Source organism: Psittacula echo (genome assembly GCF_963264785.1).
Source record: "Psittacula echo genome assembly, chromosome: 2".
Classification (NCBI taxonomy): Eukaryota; Metazoa; Chordata; class Aves; order Psittaciformes; family Psittacidae; genus Psittacula; species Psittacula echo.
Window position 1 is genome coordinate 96,212,152 of NC_137737.1, and position 18,654 is coordinate 96,230,805.

The 18,654-nt window shown below is 39.8% G+C and overlaps 1 protein-coding gene across 2 annotated transcripts; it reads right to left on the reverse strand.

Moving 5' to 3' along the window:
- Positions 1–2,251: 2,251 nt before the first annotated feature.
- On the reverse strand, positions 2,252–18,145 carry SLC39A6 (solute carrier family 39 member 6). Of its 2 annotated transcripts, none has more exons than XM_080610641.1 (10): positions 18,068–18,145; positions 16,014–16,754; positions 14,593–14,773; positions 14,125–14,294; positions 12,739–12,951; positions 11,000–11,069; positions 9,193–9,570; positions 4,770–4,850; positions 4,203–4,393; positions 2,252–3,408 (listed from the first exon to the last, which is right to left on the reverse strand). In XM_080610641.1, exons 2-10 carry the CDS (start codon positions 16,740–16,742, stop codon positions 3,256–3,258), a joined length of 2,166 nt encoding a protein of 721 aa, XP_080466767.1. In that variant the 5' UTR covers positions 16,743–16,754; positions 18,068–18,145; the 3' UTR covers positions 2,252–3,255. The 2 variants fall into 2 exon arrangements, with proteins under 2 accessions (XP_080466767.1, XP_080466768.1); XM_080610642.1 differs by lacking the exon at positions 18,068–18,145 and having other exon boundaries at positions 4,203–4,270; positions 4,367–4,393; positions 16,014–16,997.
- Positions 18,146–18,654: the final 509 nt, after the last annotated feature.

The window sequence follows — 18,654 nt, forward strand, 5'->3', positions numbered from 1 at the left end:
GAGCCTCTCTGGATTCCATGTTAACCTTGACCATATTTTATACGAACAAAACTGAGCTGTGTTCCCACAAGAAGATCGGCATCACTCCCAGCACGTTGGCCACAAAGGGCCAAAGAAACCTCAACACCACAGCCCAGGCAGGTGAGAACTTGGGCACGTCGGGTTTGGCTCTCACTGCACACAGTTACCTACAGACAGTTTCTGTACAAACACATGCCAAAACCACTAGGAAAGCATGTTAGGGAAAAAAAAAAAAAAAAAAAAAGACAAAAAAAAGAGAAAATCAAACCAAAAAACCCAAACAGAAAAACCCCAAAGCCACCCAACTTTGATTCCAGCCCTATCTGCCTATTCTATTTCCCAGCATCTAGCCCAGGGAGTAGATAAGGCAGCTGTAAACAGCATATAAAATTAAGGTCTGTACCATTATTAACAGACATACACAAAACAGAGATAGCGAGGCACATGACACACTGCTGCAGAAAAATAGATGCATAAAAGTAAAGAGCTGCCTAGAGGCTTTGCCCCACCAGTTTACCAAACCAGGAGTATTTTCAATGCAAGTACATTGCAACAGATGCAGATTCTACTTTATAAGGCTGACAAAGAAAAAAACCAAACCACAAAACAACTAAACTTCTGTCATCTCGCTGGCACAAACCTACAGGAGGTTTTAGTCTGGACAGCTGTCCATCCCAGAACTCTCTCCATCAAAGACTGAAGATCACTTGAATGAGTGGGATATGCTTGTGTCCAGCTTATTGAGCCATTTCTGCTGACGTGCTCTAAAGGCAATTTGTCATGTTGTTACATTAGCAATGTGTTTTGACATGCAGATATTTCAGTGTCAGCTGATTACATCAAAAGCTGTCAGGAACCCAGTGAAACACTGACTGAAATTAGTAGATTTATCTCCATCACTTAATCATCTATCTTAAAATCTCTTGTGCAACCCTAGGTTACATGCCTGCTTCCTGTGTCACATCCAGCACACAAACAGAAGTCTGATGTACTAAGAAGTACTCATGACCAAAGAGACAGAGCATGCCTGACATCTGAAAGAGCTGAAGTGTGGGACAGAAGGCAAATGACCCATAGCCTAAAGCACTCTGAATTTATGGTGGTTTACCAGACCGCTGGTAAACACAGTACCCAAACCCTACAAAACCCACTAGGATGCAGTGAGGTTGCACCTCAGACACTACACCTCAGCAGAACAGAGCTGTGATGAGAGGAAAAAGTCTCACTGATTATTTTTTTTGCCCAGGAACGTATCTAGCTCATGAGGAACAGCACTGGAGCATGAACTGAGGCACATGAGCTCCAAGGGAGACCAGCACCATGACGCCAGCAAAGGCAAGACTCATTTAGACAGGTCAGGGACAAATCAGACCACTCCAAAGGGCAACACATTCATCTGCAATGAAGAGACATCAGGAAGAGACCTCCAAGAAGAAAACCAGCCACATTTTAAGAGATCTGGAATGAGGTGGGACTGCCAGGATGGGAGATCAGTATAGAAAAATGCAGTAGTCAAGGTATGAAAAATTCCATTTTGACATGCTTTGTGTATGTATGTGTGTCAGCATGGTGGTCAGTGTGGCTGGTTTGAACTTACTTGTTTTCATGAAGAAAGCAGCGATGTGTACATATCAGAAACAAAACAGCTTTGATGAGCCAAAAATAATGGTATTCAAGCACTAGAAGTAGCAAAGGAAAGATGAAGATCAATAGGTATGTTTTAGGCAGAGTTTAGCTACAACAGTCAAGTTAACATTGCAGAGGTAAGGGCATAAGTATCATAAGAATTTAGACTTAAAAAAACCCCACAAGTTACTTTCTCTTCAGAGTTCAAACAAAGTAACAGTTTAATAGCATAGAAGATAGAAAAGCAATGGGTAGATATATAGACCTATCCATTTTCATCGTACTCACAGCTACTACTAATTTATGCTCAGAAACATTAGAATACTATTGCTATAAGAGTAAAAAGAACACTGGATGGGTGATCAAGGAGATCCTACAGAAACATAAGCAGAGGGCTACTGTACCATGGCAATACTCTCTGCAAATGCAGAATTTATTTTGCCATTGCCTTTTTAATCCTTCTCCTTCCCTTACTTTCAGGGTAATTAAAACATTAAGCTTGAACTATATACTTACGTATACGCTTACTATTAACATGCTGCTTCCCTATATATGTTCCCAAAGCAATTTTGCTATTTTGGATTTCTCAGCTTTAGTTGTTGCAAAGACCGTAACTGTTTCGCAGGCACAGGTTTGTGTGCAATCACACTGAAATCATCAGCTCTCCTACTCTGCTCAAGCTATTTCCCAAACTAAATCAATGCTTTAGTTAAGGAAGCTGTTGTAGAAAATCACGGTCTGTCTCAGCCTGTAGCACTCCTCCCCTTGATATCAGAATTTAATATACCTTTGCCATTTCAGGGAGCATTAAGTGGGATACGGCACTACTTTTAAGTCTTTTTGATGGAATTCACATATACTGGAGCCAGAGCTATGCTTTCATGGTCTAATAACTGATCAGAAGGGACGGAACAAGTAAGCATTTCGTCTGGAGTAGAAACCAGCTTGAATGAGACACAAAACTCACAAGCGACTGAGAGAAGAACCACCGCAAAAAGGATGGAGTTGACTCATCTGCCACTCCCTGTAAACTAGGTGGATGCAGAAGAAATAAGTTTCTGCCAATATAAACACACACTACACATTACATCTCGTTTTACGCTGCTCACTCTGTGTCCACTAATTTTGATTGTGCTAAAATAAAAACTACTGTCATTTTACTACTTTAAACCAACAAAACCCTGAAGTAAAAAAGTTAATTACATACAGTAAATAAATTTACTAAAAGCCGAACCATAACACAAACCTTAACCCTGCAGCCAATACTCCTTTAATAGCTTTGGCACCTTCAGCATGTTTTACTTAGTACAGCTTTCCACAGTACCGCATGCAATGCTAAATCCTAAATTAAAAAAAAAAAAAAAAAACAAAAAAAAACCAAAACCAAAAACAAAACAACAAACAACCCAAAAACAAAGCAAACCACAAACAAACAAACAAAACCCCAACCGTACAGTGTTTGTTTCTATCAGGGGAGAAGGGAGAACAACAGCACACCAATAAAAATATCTAGTCTATATCAACTGTACCTCTCCACTAGGGAACTGAATAGAAAAAAAACCCTACCACTTATAATTTAACATCAAGCTCTCTTCCTGACAAACAGGATTACAAGTTTATGCTGAAAACAATCTTATGTTCAAATACGGAGATAAGCAGCATTATCCCAAAACCCAATAGAATCCCAGCATTCTGTAACAGGAAGTATCCCCAGCGGCTACATCCATGATCACTGGCATCATTGTGGAGCATTTCAGGTACCTAAACAAACAATAAAGTGTTAAATGCTTTCAAAATAAACAGTTACTTCAAACTCAGTTCTTCAGCCGTGAGGCATGAGGTAGCAGAGCCTCACTCCTCTAGTCTTTCCTGTTGATTACATCACTATTACTCCTTGAATTAAGTGTCACTCAACATGAAGAATATTATCAGAGGCTACTCTCATATTTAGAGACAGAGAATCTGTAATGTTCCAATTACTGTTTTCACGGTAATTATGCTGATGTCCTAAGCCAGCCATTTACTCAGGATATGACTATTTACCAACTGATTTAATCAAGCCACACAAAGAATTCTATTCTTAAGACAAAAGTTAAGCTTTTATGAGTATCTACCAAGTACTTTGTACTTCTGTACAAACATACTTCTGAGGTATAGTTTTTAATACAATTCTGTCTTTATGCCAATAAGCAATAATAGTTTAATGCAAAAGTTGAAGCATATTTAGTGGTGCAGATAGTGTGCCACTTGCTTTCTTACTGACTACCTCCTATACTAGCCACTGTCAGAAGCAATTCTTTTACTCTACTTCTGCTGTTAACTGCTTCTGTTTAACAACTGAGAGAGAAAATCTCTGTACCTACAGTAAACTAAACAAAAGCAATCATCCACCTGAACATGTAACTGAGCACTTATGCTGCGTACTAATCAGCATCTTCAAGTGCATAAAAAAATTAATTGAGGGGAAAAGAGATGGAAGAATTTGAGCTCAAAATGTAATTAGCATTAATTCTTAAACTGTGTTATATACAATTCAAGTAGGTCTAGCCACTTACCATATCCACAAGAGCCACATACATGAACAAGCCAGCCGTAAGTGCAAATATCCACATGGAAACATTGTCTGCATAATGACCAATGAGAATCCCAGTCGCCATCCCAAGGTAGGCCAGCATAGCTGACAGAGCATTATAAAGCACAGCTTGCTTGACAGTCATACCAGCTTTTAGAAGTACAGCAAAATCTCCTACAACAGGGACAAAACAAAGTTTTCATCCACATGTAACTACTGGAGTATTCATGAGTTCTCTTACAAGATTACCAAGCTATTTTTACACTGCTATCTGCCTTTTTTTTTCCCCCATTCATAAAATCAGTAATTACTGGGGGAAAGAAAATTCAGACAGAGTAGCTGAACTTAGATTTTTTTTTTTTTTTTTAAAGGAAGATTAAATTAACTTAAAGACTGCTTTATTTCTTAAAAGTACCCTTGAGTAGACAATCTGACACACAAAGTTTTCTGATCAAATTTTACTGTGCCACAGAATAAAGTCACTTAAAATTCTCCAAACTACACCTTTGAGTACCTATACCTGCAGCATACGGAAACACTGGGGTCTTACCTAGCTCATGAGGTAATTCATGGCAAAACACAGCCACAGAAGTGCTTAAACCACTAGACAACCCTTCAGTAAAGGCTGCTCCTATAAAGACACAAGGGGGGAGAAAACAGTAAGAACATTACTGCACATTTAGACATCAAGTGCCAAAGCATTGCTGCATTTGCTTGTATCAGATTAGGACATATTAATTTCACTCAAATTTTATTTATACTTATGGAAGCATTTAAAATTCAGCTAAACAGCTGTTGTTTAGGATACATAAGTTTCAAAATCCTCCTTCAGAATCTAAAGCAAATTTCATTATCTTATTTCTCACCTAAGCCCAATACCTTTTAATATCACAACCCTCCCCCCCCCAAAAAAAAAAAGGCAATAAATGGAAATACTGTCAGAAAAGACACTTTTTTTTTTTTTTAACAAAACAAAGAGAAGGTAGCAGCTCAACTGCCTTTAAGAGTCAGGCACCAGAAAAAGGGAAGCCAACAGCAAGAGAGACTACATAGTCATATGAAATCAGGAGTGAAAGATTGTGAATTCTAGGCAGCTTGCACGTAAGTGAACTATCATACTTGGAATGGAGGAAAAAAGCCCACACAAGAAACCCTTAAAAGTAGTCCAAGTAATTTTTCTTGTTTTCTCCACTCCTGTTGCTTGCTATTTTTCTCAGGAGGAAGCAGCACACAGTAGGGGTGAAGAGCTGAGCTACATCTCATACATAGCACAGGAGGTCACCAGCTGCATGGAGGGCCTCACCAAGGGGTGAAGCAGAACTGTGTCCAGCTTCCTCTTCATCCAGTACCAGGAGCATGCCAGCAAACAGGGTGCTACCAATAAGCAACGAGGCTCAAGGCCATGGCATACACAGCTGGCACACATGGGACCCACTAGTACTGCTCACAGAGGAAGAGTTACAATGGCAGTAAGACCACAGCAGACAATCCCCTCAATTTGCTGAGCTCACCACCCACAAGTAGTCCAGTAGTCTCTATCCAGACGTAAATCCTGGGGGTTTACACTGCTATCCAGGTTTCATCTGGAAGAAATGACTGGTGCTCCTCCATGCAGTAATAACAGCAGCACTGAAGGAGATACAGGCATCTCTGGATGAGGGATAATGAACAGGGTATTGAGACAGTGTTTAGAAGGGGTTCTACAGAGCTGAGAGTCTCAGACTAAAGAGGAAAGCAGGACCAAAGCAGCACTCGAAAAGGAAACGCGACCACCTGAAATGGTAAAATTTGAAAAGAGTGAAGCCTGGCAACAGGGAGAACCCTCTGTCCCCAGGTAACCTAAAACAACAGGAATAGCCATTTTTTCACTGCTAAAAAGATGTCTTGAAACACTGACAAGCTGAAATATATATCTGGTATTATCCCCTCTTGAGAAACTGATTTAATAGTGTCTTAAAATACACTTTTAAGACATCAGTTCTCTCAAAAAAAAGCCGAAGAAAAAAATATATATGTAAGGGTAGTGTTCTGCAGTTTAGTTATTTCTTGAAGCTACACAGAAAAGTCTGAATCACAGAAGACAGTTTCTGACAAATTAGTCAGATGCAACCATTCCATGCTTTAATAGAGAAATAAGCACTTTTAAATCTTATTCCTACATGATTAGCACAAGATATTTGAGAAAAAAAAAAAAACCTGAGGGAAGTTATGGATAACAAATCACATGAAATTAGTGAACTGCTAAAGCTATCTTCACAGGAGCATTCACATCTTCATTTAAATATAGGCAAAACACTACACAAGTAGTATTGGCATTTTCAGATCATTTTGATGTTGTGAGCATATCCAGAACTGAAGAAAACCCATTTCCATTAGCCTGAACAAGCTACACAGCAGGACATCTAAAAGCTGTAGTTCACACTTGCTCAATAAGCCTTTGTTACCCCTCCTCATACTTTTGCCTTCATAAGTATAAAGTCATAGCTCCTTCCCATATCTACCTAATGCTAGGAGGTAATTGACCATGTGTCATTTGTATGCAAATCATCCTCCTCCTCCCACCACATTTTCACTACTGATCAGCCAGGAAATTTACATTTCATGCTGCAACTTTCATCAGAAATAAGATTAAATCAGAAAGTCTCTTTTCACATTTTACTTTGACTGAGTCTGAACAACTGCAAATACTGCTGTGAGAGAAAATTATTACTGGGGTTTCTCCTCAAACAAGAATGAACTTGTTTCTACAATAAAAGTTACAGAAAGACTGATACTGATGGACTGACCTCAGTATGCGATACAAGCTAGAAATGAATCCAATACTGGTAAAGATTAGTCTTACATACTAAAGTCAAGGTTATGAAAGACTAACGTTAAGAACTGAAGATTACTGATTTGACTTAGTTTTCTATAACTTACTTTAGCATTTCAATTTAACATACCTGTAGTCTAGCTCTCTTAGAAAAAAGAAGGGAATTTTCAAACCTGACTTCCCACCCAGAAACCCAAAACATAATATTCAAAGTTATTTTTGTGATAAAGAAATATTTTCATTGAAGCATTTTCAAAAAAGACTGAACTACAACATGCAAGGGGAAAAAACAGGGACATTAATAAAAAAGTCTGTTTAGATGTAAAATAATTTAGTTTATACTTATGTATATTAAAAAAAATTTGTACTAGTTTATACTGATATAAATTAAAAGAAAAAAATCAAACCAAAAACCCAAACATCTCAATTTTAAGATCAAGATTTTGAGTACAACATTTTAAAAGACAAATTTTTTTTCCAAGAGACTGAGCCTGTTTTGAGACAGAACAGCACACTGAGCATCTGAAGCAATCTACTTATGCTACACTCTAATTGATATAGACCCTCTTAATCAAAAAAATCTGCATAAAGGCAACATATAATGACTTTATTGGTATCTCCTCCATGATTCAATTTCTGACAGATAATAGCTAATTTCTGTCCTACTAATTAATGGCCTACTCTCACATTCTTAGAATACAAAAAGCAGCACAGACCTTCTCTGAAGGTTAGTACAAGCACAAGAACTGCAATGCTGCTCTTCAGCAGATAGTAGGATCTGAAAATATGACTGTGACTGGATTCCTATGCAAAAGCATAAAAGCACTTTAGAGAACACTATGCCTTGGAGCAAATTCATTTTACAGTAAAAATGAACTTACACCTACCTACCACAGCACAAAAAAAATCACACATATATGTAGCCTAATCCACCGGGTTGATCTTCAGGCTAAAGCATGATGAAGGGTCCCACCTCCCTATTCACCAGTGCTCTGGGCAAACTTAAATGTGATACACTCACAGGCCAAAAAGCCAACCATATCCTGGGCTGCATCAAAAGGAGTCGACCAGCAGGTCAAAGAAGGTGATCTTGCCCCTCTATTCAGCTCTTGTGAGACTCAACTTGGAGTACTGTGTACAGTTCTGGTGCCCTCAACACAGAAGACCATGGAGCTGCTGGATCAAGTACAGATGATAAGGAGGTTTGAGCACCTCCTGTACAAAGACAGGCTGAGAAAATTGGGGCTGTTCAGCCCGAAGAAGAGGAGGCTGAGTGGAGACCTCTAGCAGCGTTCCAGTATCTATCCATCCAAGGACTGCAGCAATGGACAAGGGGAGATGGATCAAAACAAACAGGGAAGTTTAAGTTACATATAAGGAAGAAGTTCTTTACTGTGAAGGTGGTGAGGAACTGGAACAGGCTGCCCAAAGAAGTGGTAAATGCCCCACCCCTGGCAGTGTTCAAGGCCAGGCTGGAGAGGGCCTTGAGCAACATGGTCTAAAAATGGGAGGTGTCCCTGCCTATGGCAGGGGGGTTGGAACTAGATGATCTTAAGGTCCTTTCCAACCCAAACCATTCTGTGATTCTGTGTGTAACCAGTGCCCATCATAGGCAAAGCCACACATGCAAAGTATGGAACCTGACTTTGCTATGTAACAAGTGAAGATGGAAGAGAAAGAAATAAAGGAAGCCAGTGATACTAGTGGCCTGACTAAAGTGGAAAAACCAGAGTTACTTTATGTAACTAAGAAGACAAGCTTGTCTTACCCCCCCACAAAAAAAAAAAAAAATTCAAAATTGCTGAGCACTTACAGACACTGAAATAAAGTCAGCTCTAAGTCCTAAATACTTTTTATAAGCCTAGCTTTAGTTTTGAAAAACATTAGCTTTAACTTTGCTAAAAGTAGGAAATACAGCAGAGTTTATAGTCTTCCTAAAGAAACACAGCTGTAAGCACATAACTTGTTTCACCTGCCACTGATCTACAGGTTGTTAAACTGGAGATTTTTCTTATTCATTCACAGCTGCTATGAGGTATTAGCTCAGGCTTCAAAGATCCACCATTAATTAGTTATGTTCCTAATAAAGAGACAAGTAACAGCAAGAAGACTTTGATGTCTTTGCATACAAAAAAGCTGCAGTATCCAAGCCCACACTTACCAATTGCTAGGCCATCACTAAAATTATGTAGTCCATCTCCCATAATCACCATCCATGCCAGAGTTGCTATCCCCGCATCCTTCAGTTCTTCACGTGAGTAGCGCTGACTGTGACTGTGGGGATGATGGTTCTGATGATGATGGTGATGGAGAATGTGATGGTAGTCATGGTGATGATGACTAAGATGATCTGTCTGTCCCAGAGTATCATGTAAGTGAGAATGACATTTGTTTCTACAGCCCCTGGACACATATTCATTTTCAGCCTCTTCTTGATGAGAATGAGCTATCATCACTTCTTCTTCTTCTTGTACAGTTGGCTGCTGAGAAATGAACGTTGATGGATCTTGAGAGTCTGTCCCTAGGTAGCCCTCAGGCCCTGTTACAAAAACCCAGAGTAAAATATTATGCATTTTTTAAATCACCTAGGAACCAAAGATACAGTAAGCTGACTAAGCAATGTAGTAAAGAAAAAACTAGTAAGTCTAGAAACCGAGACATGGAAATATTCAAGGCCAGCTTGGATGGGGCTTCATGCAATGTGGTCTAGTGGAAGGTGTCCCAGCCACTAGCTGGAAATAGATGAACTTTTAGGTCCCTTCCAACCCAAAGCATTCTGTGATACACGAGAAGCTTCTCCCTCCTCATCCCCCCACAAAGGTTTCCACAGCTTTTTTTTTTTTTTCCTCATTAAATTTCTGAGATAATTCCCAATAGCTCAAAATAAGAAAAACTTAAGTTTTTATCCCTACTACTGAAGCAGGCCCTACATTTAGGAGGCCACAAATGCCTCCTAAAAAGGTAAAAAAGCTTTTACTCTCAAACCCTGTGCAATTTAAACACAACAGCATACGGCTCTACGTCTCAGTTTCACAGCATGAAGGCTGTTAGCTTAACTGTGTCAGAATGACAAACTGCTGTCAGGAAAGCATATGCCATTTGTTCATCTTAGAGCTGAAGAATAAGAATGCCAAAGAGGATTACATTATAGATCACTTTGGAAACTCCTGTAACTGACATAATACAGGAGCTTAAGTTCGAACACCTAAAAATAAACACCCAAAAATAAAGCCATCATCACAGACCAGGAAACATCCTCACATAAACATGAGTGACACACTAAGGATAGTTATTTTAACTAACTCCTAAAAGTTGCTAAGTTCTTTCCCTGCGATTAAGTGAACAAATACACTTTTTTCCCCGCCTTGCACTACTGACAACTCTTTCTTTAGTTATAAGATTATTCTGAAAAACTGAACACATCTTTAAGCCACAAGAGCTAACAAGTACCCAGTGAGAGGTGTTTTGGCTCACACTATGACTTTGGGGAAAATGATCATTTGCAGTCCCAAATACTTCAAGTAACCTCTAAGATTTTAGACTATTCAAGTCATAAATACTCAAACTAACAAAACCCAGACTTAAGATATACAGAAGTCTAAATAATAGAACACATATATAACATCTAACAGTCTGTACCAGCAGGTACAGCTGTATTTGCAACAGGCATAGCCGGAACTGCTTCAGAAATGACTTCAGCTTCTGCTATTAAATCCAAAACTAAAAGGCTTAAGGTTTCAAAATTTTGAATTCACCACTTCCAACCTATCAATCCTTTCTAAAGTGAAGCAGCAAATAGAACTAGTCCTTTACATAGCAACACACAGACAGGTCTTGTATTAAAAAGAATTCAAGTAGGTAGTGACCCAACCCATGGTAAGAAGCAACTCTATGAGCTGCCATGGATCAGCTGTTTTTTAAACGGCATTGCCACAAAACAACAACTGTGCAAGGTCACTGAGACTTACGATCATCTGTGTCTAACTTTTCTTCGTTTGCTGAAAACTTCTTATTTTCTCCATCATCTTCATTTTTTTTCTTATTTCAAAAGAAAATACTGTAGTTATGAATATTTTACTTATTTTTCAGGATATACATGTGCAACATTATATTCACAACATTTATGCAGCCTGCACAGAAAGAGGACAACATGGAAGCCATATAAAGAGTACAGAAGAGGAACATCAGAAACTCAGCTAAGTACAGTAAGATGAAAAAGGCTCCATAGGATGGGGAAAAAAACCACAAAAGCCACACATATAAATATCCCACATTTTTGAAAAAGGAATAAAACAGATAGGTTTATCTGAAAAGTGGAATACTTCAAATACTGAGTAAGAGTTATTCCACTTACTCATTTCCATTGCAACATCAGTATGGTTTCTTCTAATGCACTGAAGGAAAACCAACTAAAATGTCTAATCATTGCTCACTGATGTCTGTATTGAAACAATTTGTGATCAGTGACTCCGTATCTAGAAGGGCATACTTAGTCTAACAGGAAGTCTATTGCCAGTGGCTGAGAGGACCCTGAAAATATTCGCTTTGCTTGGAACTCTGCTTGGAACCTCTCCTGGCAATTACATATAACTAGACAGGGAAAACAATCCTCTCTCTCTCGCGCAGTTAGCTTAGCTTCAGTACAAACCACACCAACACAACTTCCCATGACCGAAGTCCAAGAGCTTACATGGCATCTGCTCTGAGACTGCTACCTTAGTGACTAATTTAATAATAAATCCAGACATTATCAGTCATTGTGGTAGCATAGAAAATAGCTATTTTTAAACTAAGTAGTTCGGACTTTACTAACTGTCTTCAAGCAAAATTTAATATATCACCAACTTTCACTGTATCATTTTATATTGAGACAGCTTTTACATCATTGTTTATTCCTGGCTACAGTTTAAAGACCTCAATTACCAATAATAGGTAAGTTAACAGCACTTATGATCTATCAAAATTCAGTTATAATTTACCTTCCACATAAAAAAAAAAAAAACCAAACCGAAACCAGCATAGTAATCTAGAAGCTACATTGTTTTTTGGGTTTTTTGGGTTTTTTTTGTTTGGTTGGTTTCTGTTGGTTTTTTGGGTTTGTTTTTTTTGTTTTTCAGGGGGTGAAGAGAGGTAAAGAAGGGAAAGAAACAAGAGGCTGGACAGACTGTATTTTCAGAAGGAACACTTATCTAATGAAGTCACTTTCTGCAGTGTAGTTGAATGCTCATTTATGTATGCACTTACTGCCAACCCTTACCCTATTTGTGCAAGTGCCTCCCTCAACAACAGTACAATAACTGTGAGTCCATCTTACTTCATCCAGTATGAGAATTAAAATAATAATAAAAACGATTCAAGTAGTTGTGCAATTGCCTTGAGACGTCAGAAGTCAATAATGAACTAGAACTTCCAAAACCACTGTTAAAACAAAGGATGTAAATGGATGTTTGCTCAAACAATTCACTCTTGTGTCAAGCCTGTACTATATGTCTGGTTAAGGAAATAGCTCAAGAGCTCTTCCATAACAGAACCACACAAAAAGTTATTACACAAAGTACGCGTGTCACTAATATAAATGAAATTACAACACTAATCAAGTCAGCAATCACTATTAAATCAGAGATCTATGGTATTCATAAATGATTTTTTTGTAAGTGTATTTAGAAATCATGCAATGCACTATAGCTTCAAGTAGTAGTTTCTGTACCTTTTTCTTCTTGTCTTTAAACTGCTTTATTAAAGTGATCAAATGCTCCACTAGAAACATGAAATATAAGCCTCCAAGTGCTGTAAGTCCCTTCCATGTAGAATCCAAGTTGGCACTCTCCTCTACACTTTGAGAAGCAAGATGTTTGAACATAGAGCTTTTGTTTTGTTCAAGCAGAGTTTTTTCGTGGTGATGGTGATGGTTGCCATGAGACTGAGGGGAGAACCAAACGGGTAAGTCATTATATTCAACAGAACTGATAACATAAGAAACACAAGATATTCTTCACATTCTTTTCCCCAAGTCACGTCCAGAATTGCCACTTTTCATGGGGCAAATGCTCTGGATACAAACTCAAATGATCACAAATAAGTCTGCTGATATAGAAAAACATTGCAGGGATCAAGAGTAGGCCTGGTATTCACCCTCTTACAGAAGCTACATGCATTCTGCTCAATATAAGATGTACAACTGTCCCCACAAAAACTCCTGACACCATCAAGGAACTGCATCTTACGTACTTAGTCACAGCAAGCACACCAATTACTTTCCCATCTAAGACAGCTTACAGTTTCTGTATGAAGGACTTGGCAGTAATTTCCTTCTCTAAAGGAACTGACATTCTTCCCCTCCTTACTGGCTACTGGTAAGTTCACAATAAAAAAAAAAATGTGGGGGCACCTCCCCCACTCATGTTTACATTTACACAGCCTCACACAGCAAAAGTAAAAAAAGAACCTAATGAATTACATGCAGGTCTCAAACTACCTGCAGTCCTTTTTGTTCATCTTTGACAAAAAGCTCCAGCTTTCAGGTTAAGAGCTCCAAAGAAAGGTGGAAATTTAGCAATCACATTCCAATTTCATTGTCCACACTTAACTTCAAAATCCACCAAGTAATGTTTTCCTAGGATTTCAGCAATGTTTTATTCTAACCAAAAAATTGCAGTGAATAAGCAATCAAGATAAGTGGGTGATAACAGAAAACAATGGATTATCTATTCCACATTAAAATGTACAGTGAGCAATATCTGGTATCTATGAAGTTCACTAAACTGGAAAAATAAAATAGGCATTACAGTAAGTGACTAAACACATGCAAAATCCTCGCATGCAAGGAACAAGAGTGATTTAGCAGCATATACGACTAAGAACAGCAAATAGATAGAGGAATAATGCGTGAAGTTCTTACACTATAAGGACCGCAAAATGAGTAATACAGTTTCAAATGGGAAACCTTTCCATCAAATAATCTACTTTACAAGGCTGAGAAGTGACCCACCAAATAGACATTAATTAACAAGGATTAAAATTATCACTAAGGAGTACAGACAGGTGACAAATTCTCTGCTTAGAGATAATGAATGAAACAGTAATTAATACTTACATGAGGAAGGAGGTGTAAGAAAGCATCTCCACTCAAAGTCCCCACAGCCAATGCCACAAGAAAACTTAGGAGAAATTTGAAAAACACTCTATTCATCAGTGGTACCAATATAACACCCAGCAAAGAAAGAAAACTGATGATGGAGATGGATATAAAGCCACCGATCCAAGCTGGTTTGAAAGAAAAAAGTAACAAGAATAAATAACAGCTGTATGAGATCTTTTGCTTGACATTCCTGCTATCAAATACTCCTGACCATTCAATTAATCAGATGTTAACAACTTGTATACCACAAAGATTTCTCTGTACACATGGTCAAGTGCTAACAGAAAATGACAAACTCCTTTCAACTCTGAAACACGTTTCTCAAAATTATAACCAACATTAATGGGTTTTCAGTAAGCTTTTATTCCATGTTAAAAATAATAAAGAAAACAAAAACAAAAACCAAAAAACCCCACAACCTACCTATTTGCAGAGAGTAACTCTTTGGAGGAGTTTCAGCTTTTTCAGTAGTTGCATGGACTATGCAGTATTTGCCATCAATCTGATTAATAAGAGCTGGACAGAGGTAACTAAATTCTGTAGCAGTCAACAATACTTGAGTGCCTATTCCATGGGACTGCATCAATTTTGATGCACTGGAGCACTGTGGAAAGATGTGTTAAAGATTAATCAGAACCAAAACACCCTGATATATTTGAAGAGGCCTGTACATCCTATTTTAATTGAAATGCACGAGATGAAAACGGCTGTATCAACAGAAATTAAACACTGGTAACAAAGCAATTTAGGAAGAACTATACCTCCACGCCATTCAGAAAGCTAGTTTGGGAGTCCTGGTATATGGAGCATAATTATAACTCCTCCTCAAAACAAGGGGGTCAGATGCTTTGCTGTGCAAGCAAAAGTCTAACACTTTCCACCGAGTTTTAGACGCCATATAAAGAAGTAGTAAGAAGGTTAAATCCCTTTTTATAGAAGTGACAACCACGGAAAGTTTTGTACAGGATGTGTTCTGCATGTGCTTCCTACAGTGAAGTTTCCCAATGTATGACCTACAGTCTTGCTGCATTTAAATAACAGGAGTACTGCTGCTCTGACTGTGCAGAATGCAGTAACCTTGTGAATACAGTGCCTACAATAAACTACACAACACCCAATGAATTATCTGTCATGGCTGCATACATTAAGACCCCAGAGAGACACTTGCTTTTGAAAGCATTTAATGGAGAAGGATCTGATAGTGTAACAAAACTGCTTAAAGCACTACAGACCTTATTAGCAATACCAATTTTTAACATTTTAAAGTAATAGTTAACATTTTGCAGCCATCTGTTTCACAGTTGGTCTACATACAGTCTTAAACAAGATGGGGAGGGTAGAGTCGAAAGAAGAAGGTGCCTGTTACTTCCCTGCAACTCTACACTATCCACCATAGGGTTATTTAGCATTTGTGAAGTAGCTCTGATAAGAATGACAGTATTTTAGCTAGATTATTTTCCACTTTCACCACATCATTAGGGAAAGACAACAGATTCTGGCTTTAAGGCAGAACAGCAGGTTTAAATTCAAAGTGTTTTCACATTTAGTAGTATTTAAAAATAATACATAGCAATATAAAAGTGTACATTTATATTTAATGTATTTACATATTTTTCAGAAAAATTAAAAATTAGATTGCATATATATTTTCCTCCGAGCTCACGAGAATAACACAACATTCCTTCAAAACATTAAGTTCCAAGGGAAGTTGTCTGCATGCGTTTGGCTACAAGTACTGTTACACCACAAAACACTCACCCAGTTAAATAGTAAGCACCATAATAAGCCATAACAACATTCCTAGTGGATCTGGATTCTCAAGAACACAGGACAATCAGCCTCACCTCTTGTGTATTTTGGTTTTTCAGTTTAGAATACAGGTAACTCCCTTTTTCCAGTTCCTTCGGGGAAGCATGAGATTCATTTGCTTTGCTGTTCACAGGTGAGCTTGAGTTGCTGCCACCTGTGACATTAATGGTATTAGGACTGGACAGACCTAAACGAGTAGCAGGCTTCACTTCTCCAGGTTGCACATTCTGTAACTCAGAGTGGCCACCCGTGGTAGCAGTGATGAAGGATGCCGTTCTTTCACTACCCACATTCTTGCTGCGTACAAAGTTATGCTGATGTTCTGCATTTTGTATTTTATGAGGTTCCTTTGAGTGACTGTTCCTGTAGTCTTTGTTAGCATCCAATTCGTGGTTTGGACAAACAGTCTTCTCGGAGGTTTTACTCAACAGCACATGATTATGATGGTGATGATCATGGTCATGGTCATGATCATGCTCATGTTCTATTTTAATTCTTTTCATTTTATCTATACCTATGTTCTGGAGCAGTTTTTTAAATCCATCAATTGACAGCGAGTTGTTTTCTCCATAACGATGAAAGAGTTCTTGAAGGTGAAACTTTCGTATTAAGCCTGCCAAATCAATATTAACACCAGCTGCCTTTTCTGGAAAAGTTCTCTCCATCGTATGCACAACAGTAACCATCTCCACTCCATGATGATAAACTTCACACAGTAGTATGGAAAACGATAGAAGGAAAGTGACTGACACTGTACTCTCCATTACAGTTTCTTTCTACCAAAAAAAAAAAATTTTTTTAAAAAAAGAAAATTTTAACAGTTTCCATAAAACCGATCACATTTTCCTCTGTAACAGACATTCATAATTTGCTTAAACAAAAGAAACCTACAATTAACCAAAACAAACCCTACTCAAGGTATCAATGCAGTAAGCAAACAACTATTTAAATATCTTACACATTCATCACCTTTTCCCAGGTGCCATGGCCTCAGGCAGCAGGAGATGAAGCTGCATACCACAGAGAAATCACTGGCCATAAACACCCCCCAGGTGTGAGCTTACCTTTGTTTAGTTTGGCCTGAGCCAGTCCTCTTAACACAAGCTAAACAAGGAGAGAACACCCTCAAGGGTGTGCCAACTGAGTTCTACAATAGGCTTTCCTTGTGGTAAAAACAAGCCTTATAATTTCTCTCTTAGCAAGGAATAGGTTGTACAAATTGTATGTTCACGCCTAAAAAAAAATCAAAATTCCCAACCTTCCATCTCTGAACTTCCCGGAGTTTTTGGCAGGGTGAGCTTTCAGCACTCCAGAAAAATAACGCGTTTATGTTGTCTGCATGTTTTAACATTGCTGCCGATCCTACAGCTCCTTTCATTAGGCAGGCAGACCACGGCTGCAGACCAAACGCTTACAAGTGTCTACACTTGTGTATTTTATTCCATAATCACAGAATGGTTTGAGTTGGAAGGGAGCTGAAAGCTCATCTAGCTCCAACCCCCCTGCCACAGGCAGGGACACCTTTCACTAGACCAGGTTGCTCAAAGCCCTGTTCCCTGGCTTACTCCTAGCAAGACTATGAATTAACCGGTACTCAGGCTGCGCACGTACCATATCTGAAGGATGCCTCCACCCTTCCCTAGGGAAGCACGAAACACAACGTAATGCAGACAACTTCTCGGTTTCCATAAAGCCTACAACTACGCTTAAAAATCCCAGCACTGCCGCCGGGACCCGCAGGCCGCGCCAGTATCCTCGGCCCCGCTACAAATCGCGCCGACAGGGGGGAAAGCACCAGCACCATCCCCGTTACGCCGCGCTCCCCCGACGCCGTAACCGCGCCCAGCCCGCCTCACCGCAGGAGGGGAGGCCCCGGGCTGGCCCGACGCTTCCCGGGGCGCTACCCGCGGCTGCCAGCGCACGCTTGGGCTGGACGAGCGCAGCTCCGGAACGATGCGGCGCTGAGCATGGCCCCGCCTCACCCGGCGGCAATTCCAACGGCGCGGCGCCACGCGGCTGCCGCCCCTGCCCAGCCAGGAAGCACATCGGGCTTCCCCCCGCCGCCCTAGGAAGAGAAGAGGGAGATTACCTCACCGGCCGCTGCCCATCAGCCTCTTACCCCACTGCTGCCTTGCCACGCACAAGCACAACCCAACCTCACCACACCACCGCCCCCTTCCTTTCCTTTTCCGGGTGCGGCGGCCGTCACGCGCCTCTCCGGCTGCCAATGGGGAAGCGCGGCGGGTGTCACATGGGTGCGGCGGAGCGCGTGGCGGTTCGCGGGTTGCTTCGATGGTGGCTGGAGTTGTCCCGCGGCCCCTGAGGAGGGAAAGGGGAAGGAAAGGGAAAGAAAAGGGAAAGAAAAGGGAAAGGGGGAGAAAAGGGAAGGGAGGGGAAAAGGAAGAAAGAGGTGAAGGGAAGGAGAGGGAAAGAAAAGAAAGGGGAAGGGAAGGGTCTGCCTAGAGGGCTCGGGAGGGCCCAGGAGGAGCCAGTAAAAGGCCAGGCAGGTGAGAGTCAGGGGTGGTGTGGGAGGGAGGTGGAATCCTGAGGGAATTTAGCATTCATCAGAGTACAAAGGTTTGCTGGGATGTGTGAAATACTCCCAAGAGAGTTAAAATTAACTGTGGATGAGAGTTGGAGCAATCAATGCTCCTTGAAACCACAAGTCATTCTGGG